The sequence below is a fragment of the Primulina huaijiensis genome, chromosome 7, assembly GCF_012295235.1.
Source record: "Primulina huaijiensis isolate GDHJ02 chromosome 7, ASM1229523v2, whole genome shotgun sequence".
NCBI lineage: Eukaryota > Viridiplantae > Streptophyta > Magnoliopsida > Lamiales > Gesneriaceae > Primulina > Primulina huaijiensis.
This window is the reverse complement of record NC_133312.1, coordinates 23,724,496-23,736,919: the sequence shown is the minus strand read 5'-3', so window position 1 is coordinate 23,736,919 and position 12,424 is coordinate 23,724,496. Positions and strand designations below refer to the sequence as shown.

General features: G+C 33.9%; 2 protein-coding genes across 3 annotated transcripts; both read right to left on the bottom strand.

Annotated features, from left to right (window-relative positions):
* Window positions 1–4,823: 4,823 nt before the first annotated feature.
* LOC140981781 (peter Pan-like protein) lies at window positions 4,824–7,972 on the bottom strand. 2 transcript variants are annotated; one of them, XM_073448245.1, is made up of 7 exons: window positions 7,753–7,972; window positions 7,455–7,634; window positions 6,664–6,894; window positions 6,495–6,587; window positions 6,229–6,416; window positions 5,383–5,576; window positions 4,824–5,178 (listed from the first exon to the last, which is right to left on the bottom strand). In XM_073448245.1, the coding sequence occupies exons 1-7, from the start codon at window positions 7,768–7,770 to the stop codon at window positions 5,084–5,086; spliced, it is 999 nt and encodes a 332-aa protein (XP_073304346.1). In that variant the 5' UTR covers window positions 7,771–7,972; the 3' UTR covers window positions 4,824–5,083. The 2 variants fall into 2 exon arrangements, with proteins under 2 accessions (XP_073304346.1, XP_073304347.1); XM_073448246.1 differs by lacking the exon at window positions 7,753–7,972 and adding an exon at window positions 7,291–7,360 and having other exon boundaries at window positions 7,455–7,579.
* Window positions 7,973–8,456: 484 nt separating this feature from the next.
* LOC140981019 (blue-light photoreceptor PHR2) lies at window positions 8,457–11,202 on the bottom strand. Its single transcript, XM_073447230.1, has 4 exons — window positions 10,195–11,202; window positions 9,039–9,268; window positions 8,849–8,953; window positions 8,457–8,765 (listed from the first exon to the last, which is right to left on the bottom strand). Exons 1-4 carry the CDS (start codon window positions 11,140–11,142, stop codon window positions 8,687–8,689), a joined length of 1,362 nt encoding a protein of 453 aa, XP_073303331.1. The 5' UTR covers window positions 11,143–11,202; the 3' UTR covers window positions 8,457–8,686.
* Between the last annotated feature and the right edge of the window lie 1,222 nt (window positions 11,203–12,424).

Below are 12,424 nucleotides of genomic sequence, written 5' to 3'. Positions count from 1 at the left end.
TCCATCTATATTTACTGAATAATATAATATATTCATCCACTAAACATATATCATGTAATTAAATACTATAAAGAGCTTGAGTATATTTTCTTCTTTTCTGTATCTTGACTGTTGAAATAGTCTACTCCTATGAATTGTGCTTTAAATAGGTACCCATTCTCGGGCTATCTCACTAAGAGATTCTCCCGTTACGACTAACTCTTTTGTTTCTACCGAAGTCATGTCCTATGCAATTTTCATTGATCTCATAAGACTCATTTCTAAAATTTTAATGAATCTTTTTCTGTTGAGGTAAAGTGTTCCTATTGCGATTCTCATAACCGATGTCTAATCATCTATGAGATCTTCTTATTTTTTGAAATCAAATAGATCAAAGTTAAGCATAACCCCATAAAGATGTATAGGTTCTGAAATAGATTTTTCATAGGACGTTTGGTGCAAGGGAATTGGACTTTTCCTTGACCTGGTCCCCACTGGGTGTGCTTCTCAACCAACATAGAAATCTATTTGGGGTCTTATCATATTTGTATCATGAGATCTCACACTGTCCCTTGGTGGTTCATGAGAAGATGATCAAGTTATTGCGGGTGGTTAACTCCCAGTTGTATTTATTGTTAGATCTACGACACTAAGATTTGCAAAAGATTCTGCAAAGTCTTCTAGACTAATCCTTTCCAAAGTTGTCATAAGATTAATTTCTTCTCTGAGACATTTTTTTATTAGATTGATCATTTTTTTAATTCATCGGTTAAAGGTTTTGATATCACCTTGGACGTTTTTCTTTGATGTAATAAAGGTTCAGTACCAAAGAATGGTGGTAACCTTCCAACCGAAGTCTTTAGACTAGAACTATTTTGTTGTTCTGGAGTTTGGATTTTTGTTTGAATATCATTTAGTGTTACAAGAATTTTTTTTTTTTCAAGGATTTTTTCACCTTTTGTGGTATATAATTCAGCATATCGCCGTAATTATGTACCCGTCTTTTGAATTTTCCTAAGATCTTCATAGATTTTAGAGGAATCTGATCCTATTTTCAAGAACTTATTAGAGTGAATCATAATTTTACCATTGGATTCCGATAAATTCCACCTTGCTCGTGATATCCAATCTTTGTTAGATCTTCTTGTGTTAAATATTCTAAATTATTGGAATCAGCCTTGCAAATAATCGAACCTGGGTTCGGATCCATATTATTTGAGAAAATTCTCTTCCTCAAACATTTAATAACTCAATAATATTAATTTTATTTGTTTTAAATAATTTTATTAGTCTCTAATATCATTTCTAGTCCCAGTAAATTAATAAATTAAAATTAACAAATAAGAGTCTTTTGGTCTCTTTTATTGTTTTAGAAAGTTTAAACAAAATTTGTTGGGTACGAGGAGTTAGAGTAAATGTATACTTTGTTTTGAAGATTTATCTCTAATTTACATATAATTTAAATTCGAAGAGAAGATATAAACATAGATAAGATCCTACGGAAACTAATAATTAAAATAGTTGTTTGATATTCAACTGTTACATTTCTAATTTCTTGAGAAGCTCGGAATCAGAAGTTTGGTTTATTAAATAATTTGCATTTCGTATCCTACCATATTTCTCCAGATGATCAGTACTGTCACCCAACTCTTGATCACTTCTCAATTTCTCCCGGGTGTAAAATTTGACTGATTATGATGTGTTTGCAGGGATGCCGGAATGGAGGTTCTCGTTACTTTTCTCATGATTCAGATTCCTAGCTTAGCAATATCAGATCATGAATCAAGTTCTTACTGCCAAGAGGACGAAGGCAGTGACGTGGAATCTCTCATGCAATATATTCCTGCTTCTTCAGAAGGATGCATTCTAGTATTGGATGATATAGATCTTCATTTTTCTTCTCAGTATAGTGATGCTTCCCGTACAATTTCCACAACATCTCAGACAAATCCCTCCATTCTACATCCATCTCTGAAGGTGACCAACATTTTGTGTGGACTTAGCAACCCATATAAGACTATCCTTTTCAAAGCGGGGGTAGTGAAGTCCCTTGGAATGACTTAAGTCAAGTGTGTGTTATGGTTTCCTAGACTTGATAGTGAACATGGGGATGAACAGAAACATTTGATGCAACATTTCTTCATTTATATGGCCATCCGGTTATTGGCATATGCTCTACATGAAGTGCATGTAATCCTGACTATGAACTATATTCGATTCTCACAAAGACGGGTATTGGAATAAGTCTGTCTGTCCTATTTTTAAGTTATCATTTGGTAAACAATTAGTTATAATATTTTAGTCTTCTTTACTGTTGACAACATGCTCTTAACTACGACAGTATCAATGTAGAATGCTGTTTGCGGGTCGATTATTGATGTTCACGGATAACATTTGAGAATCATGAAATGAGAATGTGGGTAACTTTATTGGAACATCTCTAAAACTTATATATGTGATTTTGTTATTTGCGGCAGTTAAACTAAACACACAATCAAAAAGCAATCTGACCACTTTTTATTATTCTTGTTTCTTACCATGTGTGGATTCTCAGCTCGAGGACTACCTCTCGACTAATAGGTTTCTCCTCTGCATAAAGATATCGTGTCAACACATCCCAATGTGTGACATCATAACGAAAAGGATTAATTTAGTCACAACAAAGCACAAAATCATTAGTAAATTTTGGGAAAGATACTCTGACAAAATTTAAGCGAATTGGACAAAATGGAGTCTTAGGTGCAATTTTCTAAGTTAGCGACTTGGTTTGAATCTTCTCAACTGTTCTACCCAAGAGATTCAAGTTGAATGTTATTTTGCCAAACATATATAGCGCTGATAAATATTTGGTTTACTTCTGCTTGCAATGGACTTCTATATCTTAAAGCTTACTCTATATATCATGTCGAACCAATGGGCAGAGAGAGTTTCTTCTTTCTTAAAGAATCATTTCCATTTGACGAGTCAAGCTTCTGGGGAAAAGATTTTGGAGGTACGCATGTATTTTTATCAGTTAATTCAACAATTTAATCAACTTGAGAAACTATATATTGCTACATTATTTCACTTGTCTAAATCTTTGTGACATTTAAGAATTGGGATGGTGGTGGTGGAGGGAGATTTGTTTATTGTACATATTTTTATTGTTAGATTCTAGTCAACCATAGTTTTGTGCATTCTTCATATCTAAGCTAAGCTATGTGTCTCAAACTTAATCATGCCTTATGCCTCAAGCCTACTCTTCGGACACCAGAGTGTTGTATTTTTTATAGACGAGATTGCATACGAAATGTGCAGATCGCTGGTGCATAAGGAGTCCCATCGCATTTTCTGTTGGCTGCTCACTTTTGTTTCACATGTTGAAGCTGTTGAAATGGACAGTATCTGAATATCATAGTGAAATGCTTAACTAGTGAATATTTAATTCTTATTTAATTGTTGTTTAGGGTCTGGAATGTGAAAATGCTCACTATATGACATGTGTCGTTGAGGGATCTGTATCTCTCTGGTTGACCTCTGGTATTTTTACTTGCACTAGGAATGTACACGTGCGATGCACGTAGGTGACTAATAATGAAAAATATAATCATGAGAATTAGATAATGTTTAAAGTCGTTTGAATAACATCATGTTTATAAGTATTTATCAATCTAAATATATCAAAACCTAATACATAAAAATACATTATATGTTTTGGCCACGTTCGTTTCCGCTCCGAAGAAGAAGGTTTGGATCTTTCGATCTTATGTCGTGAGGGATGTGACAATAAATCATATATATTCACTTATTTATATGACATTTTTCAATTCGCGACATAATACAACGCTCTTAAATGATAAATCAGCAAAAATATTTTTCATTCAAATATCATTCAAAATGAAAAAACAATAAAAATAAAATTAACATAATAATGAATTTTACCAAAATCAAAACTAAAATGTACTTAAATAGAGTACACATAGACAAACTCAAATAAAATTCTCTTAATTTACTAAATTAGCATAATAATGTTAAAATAAAATCATTAAACTTGTTATTAAGGTAAATATCACTTTTGCTTTTGCTAACTTTTAACACATTGCGAATTTTATTTAATTTCTATGTTTTATTAGAATACATATTATAGATAATTAATTTTATATCAGAATCAATCATTTATAAATTAATATTGATGATTAATAATTTAAGAGAAATAAAATTTTAACATAATGCTACTCAAATAAATATATATAGTAAAAAACATATATAAATAAAATAATATGTAATATTCGGTTAAAAAATTTTATATGTAAAATTATAATATATAACAAATGATAATAAACTATCAATATAATTCATATTTAGTATAAGGATTACATTGATTAAATTTTTTTAAAGATTATATCATAAATTTAGTTTAAAATTAAGAAGAAGAAAAAAAGAAGAATGTGTATTAATGTCCAAATTCATTTAAGATGGAAAATAAATTACAAAAAAACCCTTAATATAACCTAATAATTTAATTGGCCAACTTAAATGAACAAGGACATATAAGGAAATTCACAATTGAAGTGATATATTTATATGTACGTTAGATTTTACCATCAAAATGGTGGTATAATAAATAGAGGAAACATATTTTGTTTGATATGAATTGTTTTTTATCTGCTTCTCACGTCCATATTTCTCTTTTGGAGGAAGTTCAAAGTCTTCCACATTGAATGTGAATCTGTTTTTGTTCCATGTATTATTGAACAGACAAATTATTTCTATTTCTAAAAATTAAAAGGTAAATCTATTATAGCTTATCATTCATCTACGTGCTTTAAGTCGATGGAACAAATTTTAAACTTCGAACTAAGAGATATCAAATATATACTTGAGATAATATAAAGCACTTTGTGATTTAGTAACTGTGGTTAACAGGATTCCCTACGGATCAAGTTTAGTTTCAGACAGGCACTTATATTTGCTTGTGTCAAAAACAAAACATGAGTAAATTTCAGAATTACCGTTCAGAGAAAAGGTCCAAGTACAAAAAACGATTTTGTTCGCAGGTTCTCTCATCCACATTAATGATACATCAGAGCGGAAAAAATGTGCAACAAGTGAATCATCAAGTCATCTAATCTTCATCTATCAACATGGCTTTCTCATCTTGTTCTCGCTCACTTTCTGGGACATGTTCATAAGTTTTGCGACTATTCGATTCACTGTTACCTGAGATAAAAGATACAAGAATGAGTATGATTGGCTTAACAGGGGCAAGTCTCCAATTTTGATTGAATAAAATTGTCCCACTTGCTTCGGATTATTCAAAATGAAGCACACGGTCATCAGATCCTCTTCGCATGAACCAAACCATTAAAAATGCATGAATATAACTGAACAGAATACACGAAGTTTCAGATGGGAAAAATGTACCACATTCGCTGAATATGACTCCACCCGAACACAATCCTTCCTCAACTTTCGTGAGTTGAAGTGTCATCCTAGGTCCGACTTCTTGAAGTTTAACAGCACTTTTGTTTGAAGCTCTGTTAACCCTACCAATGTCTGTCGGAAGACTTACAGTGGCTGCTTCATCATCCACTTCGCTTTCTGATCCATAACCAAACCTTAAAGAAAGCAAAGAAGATCAAAAAGAAAAGAAATACATTTAGGAAACACCTGCATTAGTTTGAAAAACGATATGGATTACACCAGTGTGATTCAAATAGAATGCAATGTATTATGGTAACTAGCTTTTAAATTAAAAAAATATCACCTTAAACTTGGCAGCGAATTTTTTGAACTCAAAGATAAATTTCAAAAGCAGGGACTTCTTTCTTGATCACAATTCGTCTTCTCCCCTACTTAACATCTCCAAGTCCCCGAGAGAGACAATAAAATGCATGGAGTACAGTACGTTCAAGTTGTAGATAGGATGTTTAGGCTATTGAGATTCAAGCATAAAACCAAGTTTTTTTAATAATTCTCAGGCTATGAATTCGATTGATATCTTCATTTAAAAGACTGGCAGAACCAAATCCCAAAACTGAACCACGTCTAAAACCAATTAACAAAATTTTAAAAGATCCAAAAACCTATCAGGATCTAAACTCCACAGCGAAAAAATATAACTCAATCTACATAAATGAAAATGTAAAAAGTATATCCTGACTACTTTTAACATTTACCATAAAGCTGTGACCTGGGTCCATCACACAAGTAAGGAAAAGCGGTTGTGTGTGTCAGTGTGTATGAGTGAGAGAGAGGGAGAGGTCGTACTTTGTCACAAAATCACTCACATCCTGAAAACTTCTCAAATCGGGGACCTGATGGTTCTGCACAAACTTCCTAATTCTCCGGGAAACATCTACAGGCTGCAACTTGATGGAGTATTGCCGGAAATCGATAAGCTTTGTGTTTTTATTATAATTAAGTAACACAATCCTTTGGCACGACGAAAGTTTGACCTAAATCACATAAAATGATGAGATGGAAGTCAATGCTCGAGCTGCTATTAAATCTGGGTGACAGCTCACAAAACTTACAGTATGTATATCGATGGCAGGAAAAATGTTCTGAAACATTATAGTGGTAAGCTTTAGATGTTGCTCCCCTGTCCCGAAACCAGAGAGTACTATCTAGAGAATTCAATCAAATACCTCAGTATACCATAAAACACTAAACAAACTAATTCAGGAAAAATTATGATAATACCAGGGGTGGATTTTTAAACAGATCTTTAGGGCATCTAGGACGCAATTGAGATTGAGCAATATCAGAAGCTAGTGAGTATTCATGTATCTTAAATGTAAGAGTTGGGCCTTGCGGCGTCCTTGTTATCCGCAAGTATGGAGCGGATTCAGTTTTAGACAAAATGAGAAAATGTGTAACACCCATGGGCCCCGCAACATTCAAGAAGTCTTTGAGATTATTCCGCTTTTTTTCCTGAAAAGGAGCGACAATGAGCAAACTACTAGTTGACTCAAAGAACTTTATATCCCATATAAGACAACCAGATGAGATTGATCAATATAACCAGAAACTAAACTAGATCTAGATGCAACCAATTTCTGCATAACTTATCATTGTGCTCAATACTATTTGAATGAAACGCACAATTTGTTTCACAAAAGGCTTTTAGATTTCTGGTGCTCGATGATCAGCTTTACAACATGGTAGCTTACATTTTGAACAACCAAATTTTCATGTATTTTACAGGACTTAAACAACATTTCTTTAAAATGACCAGAAAGGCACATTTGAAGGTATAGAAGATAAAACTACCAAGCCTTGCATGTAAAAGATGGTCGCAATTGACCAGAAAGACGCATTTGAAAGTACCTTAATTGTTGCTTCAATTTCCGAAAACCAAATGCACAACCTCAAAAATTCGCAACTCATTGAAACAAATCTAACAAGAAAATCGGATTCTCATCCTCAATATGAACTACACACACGAATCACAAAGAAAAATGCAGATTTCTGAGACATAAATTAACACCTACCTTGAGCTTTAGAGCAGTGAAAGGAAGCATCAATTTTCTTAAATCCATTTGCAGTTGTCGAAGTGGGCCAGGTAATTTCCCACGGGAAAAAACAAAACTCTTGGGAATTTTATCTCCTGTAACATGATCTACAGTCGGCTGTTTCTTACGAATCGGATTTACGAAGGGAATTCTCTTCTTCTGAATGATTAGAATAAAACACGGAGATAAATAACCAAAATTGAGCAACTAATAATCAAATTAGATACCTGAAGAAACTTATACAAGCAAAGGAATTTTCGACAAAATTGTTGCTTACATTGCGGAAACGAGCCATCTCTGTTCGAGGTGCAAATTGACCTTATGGTTCAACAACGGCGACGATATTTTCTGATTTGTAACGCTCCACAGTCCCAGAATAGATTGGCACGACGGCGGACGATTAGGGGACAAGGGTTTTTGCTTTTTATTGCAAATAATCCTAAACCCTACCAAAGAAAACTAAAAAAATAAATCCTTTTTTTTTATGTTTGAACCCCGCGACATATTAGAATAGAATAGGACCATAGAGTAGGAAAAGACCGGGTTTTTAAATAAATATATAATATAAAAACTTTAAAGAAATGTTATAAAACAACAGGTTCCTCTTTTAATTTTTTTTTTTTTTTTACCAATAATAGTTGTCTAAATTTCTTTTTAACTTTTGAAAATATGTAAAATTTAAATCAAAAGAGTTACTTGCATTTGAGAGAATAAATTGATAAATCTATCAAGTTACTTAAAATATAAAAATATTAGACGAAAGTATTTTGGTAAAATAATTTAAAAAAAAAAAAACGATACAAGCAATGTCATAAATTTTTGCCCTGAAATTTCCAGAACTAATTATGAATACACAAACTACTGGTTTTCAAAGAAATAATATCATCGTTAGCTCCCACTTTATATTAATTATTTTAAAAAAAAATACCTTTTTAAATTTAAAACGGATAAGCAATTGATTGATGGTTCGTACGATTCAAATTGGACAAGCAATAAGAAAATAAAGCGACGCCATGAAATCATCAAATCAGATCTTAAAGTAACAGCATATGTTGGTTTTGAATGATAAAATGAGAGGAAACTGGAACTGAATGACACCCTCCTCCCCAATGCCAAGGCATTCGGTCCTCGATCAAAACACAAATTATACGAGGAACTCGAGTTCATCAAACCTAAGGTGATGCTTCTCACAGACAATTTGATGTTCATCCTTAGGCGGCGGCCCCTGTACAAGCTGTCACTGGCACATCCCTGTGTTTCTTCACAGAGCTGTATTTACGGGTAATGAATCTGAGAAAACAAACTGTTGTTAGATTTCTCAAGAAAATTTTCTAGACGCGAGTGTTGAACAGCTTAGCTACGGATGATGTTACCTGAAAAAATCCCTCCATAACAATTCATACATTAACCAGTTCATTCCAGTATCCGAAGAGCTGCCACTGCCACTATCTTTCTTGTTAGTGACAGCAGAAATCATGCTGCAAATACAAGGTTCCAAAAATGTCACAGAAAACATTGAAGAATGAAAATAAAATATTGAACAAATTAATAATGGCGACCAACCTTGAAGCAGACTTCTTCAGCTCATCGAACATGGAGCGAGGAGAAAGGCAACCCATGGCAAGCCAGGGGGATATTTTGCATGAGAAATTTGCACCATATATGCTGCTGTTGGTCGCATCTTTCACTCCATTGGGTGGTTTTTCCTTGCATTCAGTTGCAAAATTTTTGAGTCTTTGCAATGCTTCAGTCTCACCTCCCACAAGACAAGTATTAGCAGTCCTTTTTCCGTTCTTCAAATAAACACAACATCAATCCAATCAAGACCATAGAATAATGGTATTCCCACACTTCACTCTCTCTCATGGTCGACAAATTTTCAACAGCACACCACATTATGAACACATATAGACAACAGATTAGCTTAGCATCAGGATGCAACAAAGTTGATACAGTGACTATTGACTAGCAACACATGCGGTTATAGGGATTGTTGAGTAAAGATTCATAAAATTGAAAGTATAGTAATTAGTAACTCTTACAACAAGAAGGGCACCATAATGTATGAGAGCAGCAGTAACTCTTACAACATGAAAGACAGCATTTAAATCTCATCAATTATCAAGATACCATGGCATTATTTTATTGCATTTAATTTAATTAAAAAGATCTGCTATGCCGATCGTCATAAGAAAACATACTACTATCACAGACAAATCCTCTCGCCAACAAAAATCAGTATTCACTATTCAGAGTGACAATAAGATGCAAAGAACCTTCTTGAATGTCATCTTCACAGAAATCATTTTTCGCAGACGCACACCTTTCCACGTTAACTTTCAACCATTTCTTACAGTGAAAGAGATATCATGATTTTCTTGAATTTCTCTCATAATGTGCGAAAAGAGATGACAGAAGGGAAGGGGGTGAACCACGGACACACATCATAAACCAACCTCAAAGATGGGAGTTTATATAGCATAACTCACTTTTCGGGTAATCTCACCGTGCTTGGCAGCATAAATCTAGACCAATGTACCCAAATTCTAGAAATCAGATGCATAAAAATTTAACAAAGACCCTAAGGCAATGGTTATCTGCGGTGAATAAACGTACTTTTCCTTGAAGATTGATTGATAATTTCAAATCAGTCAGTCCAAGATGCAAACTTTTTGCAGTAAGGTTCGAAAACTTAAAAACAGTTGAAAAAGCCAATTACCTGACCCATGGTTGCATTTGGGTTAAGTCCCAAATCCACCAAAGATGGAATTTCACCTGGTTCCACATTCCCTCTCGTAGGTAACCCTACCAAGCGATCCAAAGCTTCAATGGTCTTCCTCACCTCCAAACCTTTGACTTTATCTTTAAATCCTCCATAGTTGGTTGGCATTTCCTCCAATTTAAACGGGAGATCATCCAAATGGTACAATGTGCTTCCCCAGAAGGAGTTCAATTCCACTCCCTCGTCCTTCATCACCTCCTCTATCTTCTCCTCAGCTTTGACTTCATCGTTGGAAACCTCTTTATGGACGTAGACGGCCTCTGCGCCAACAGCTTTAACCAGCTCCAGAAGGACGGTCTCTGGCCTCCCAATCCGGACCACAAGATCCGACCCTCGAGACTGAAGATTCTTGCGCAAATCCGAAACCGACTCTATGAGAAACGTAGCTCGATACGGGCCCGTTTTGTCGAACCCGGAAGTGGATTTTCCGTAGTCCCGCGGGTCGAAGCAGTAAACAGGCAGAACCGACATGGAGTCGTTGTTGGCGGCGGCGAGGCACTCGTTGTCGTGGACGCGGAGGTCATTTCGGAACCAGACGACTGAAGCGCGCCGGAGTGCGGCGGCGCCAGAGGGATTGGAAGGGCGTAGGGGGTTGAAAGTGAGCGGGTTTTGAAGGGGATAGGCTGAAATGGTGGATTTGTAGAAGGGTTTGGTAGGTGAGGGGGAGAGAGCAGAGGAGATTGAAAGAGACGAAATCTGAGAAGGGATTCTAAGATTGTTAGTTGGACTGAAAATGGAGGTGATTTGTTTGGGCGGGGAGAGGAAATGGGAAGGAAAAAGAGTGGAAAAGGAGAGTGAGATTGAGGCTGCGGGAACTAGGGGGGTTGAATCTTCTTGAGAGGGTTGTGGATCCATTTTTGGGGAAAATAAGATGCTGCTGCACATTTCAATCTCTCCAAAATGTATGTGCTGAGGAGGTTAGGTAGGTGAACTAGAATTCTTGTGTTCTAACCCCTAACTTTGATTAAAAAGACCACCATCTTTCTAAATTGTTTAAAGCCAAAAGAAAAAGAAAAGAATGAATCAAAAACACTATACCTTTGTGGGATTTATTTTCTTTAAAAAATTGATTATTGTTGAAAATAAAATTTGAAATTATTGAATGTTGAAAATAAGAGTTGTAAATATTGAAAATTAATGTGTGATTATTTATGTAATGATGTATTTATTTTTGAATTATTTCCAAAGAAATTCTATAAATAGGTCTCTCAATTTGTGAAGAAAACACACAATTGAGTAGACAAAATTTTATAAAGTGTGTAGTTTAATATATTTTGTGAGTTTGAAATTTTTACTTTTACCGTAAATTTTTACTTTTAACACGTTATCAGCACGATACTCGAAGGTTCGATTCTCCATATCTATTTTACTGATTATTTATTTTTATTGTGTATATATTAAATATATAATATCATGTTATTATATAAAAAGAACTTATGACACCTCATTATAATAACGTGATGTTATTATATTATTACACTGCTTATATATTTTTATTGTGTTACTATTTATTTATTGTGTGTGTGTGTGTGTGTATTTGTATAATATCATAGTATTATATAAAATGAGTCTCTAACACTTCATTATAATAATGTGATGTGATATACATAATTATTTAAACTTGATTAACATTATATACATCATATTATTATCATAAAATTTACATATACATACATTTATTTTTTTAAGATTTTGTAACGGTCATAAACGGTTAGTTTTTACCCTATAAATATGATTTTACAAACACATTCAATCACTCCAAACTTACTCTTCTTCCCTAAAAATTTTCTTCATCAAAATTTTCGAAGAAGAAGAAGATGGTTCTTTCAAGATTATTTTGTATAATTATTTTGGTTATTATACCCACTAGTCTTGTATTTATCGGAGAATATCTGCGTCGCGTTTTTTTTATTTTTAAGAATACTTGTACTTATAATTTATCTGTTACTTTGTATTGTCGTATTAATAGATTTAGAACTTAACTAATAAAATGCATTGTTATTTTTATAGTACCGCCATGTCAAATTTGGCAAAGCTCGAATTTGTTGCGCTCGACATTACGGGGAAAAATTATATGCCATGGACTCTCGACGCAGAAATACATCTTGAGTCATTGGGTCTAAATGAGACCATTAAAAAAAATGGTATCTCATCATCACAAGAAAAA

Bases quoted from the DNA above. Each gene is read 5' to 3' on its own strand.
- LOC140981019 (XM_073447230.1), bottom strand. From the start codon at position 11,142: ATGTGCAGCAGCATCTTATTTTCCCCAAAAATGGATCCACAACCCTCT. The intron at 8,954-9,038 runs GTTGGTCGCCAT...TTGTATTTGCAG, and splicing joins CTGAAGAAGTCTGCTTCAAG to CATGATTTCTGCTGTCACTA. The intron at 8,766-8,848 runs GTAACATCATCC...TTGTTTTCTCAG, and splicing joins TTATGGAGGGATTTTTTCAG to ATTCATTACCCGTAAATACA.
- LOC140981781 (XM_073448245.1), bottom strand. The intron at 6,417-6,494 runs GTAAGTTTTGTG...TATGTGATTTAG, and splicing joins CTGCCATCGATATACATACT to GTCAAACTTTCGTCGTGCCA. The intron at 5,577-6,228 runs GTACGACCTCTC...GCTTTCTTTAAG, and splicing joins GTGAGTGATTTTGTGACAAA to GTTTGGTTATGGATCAGAAA.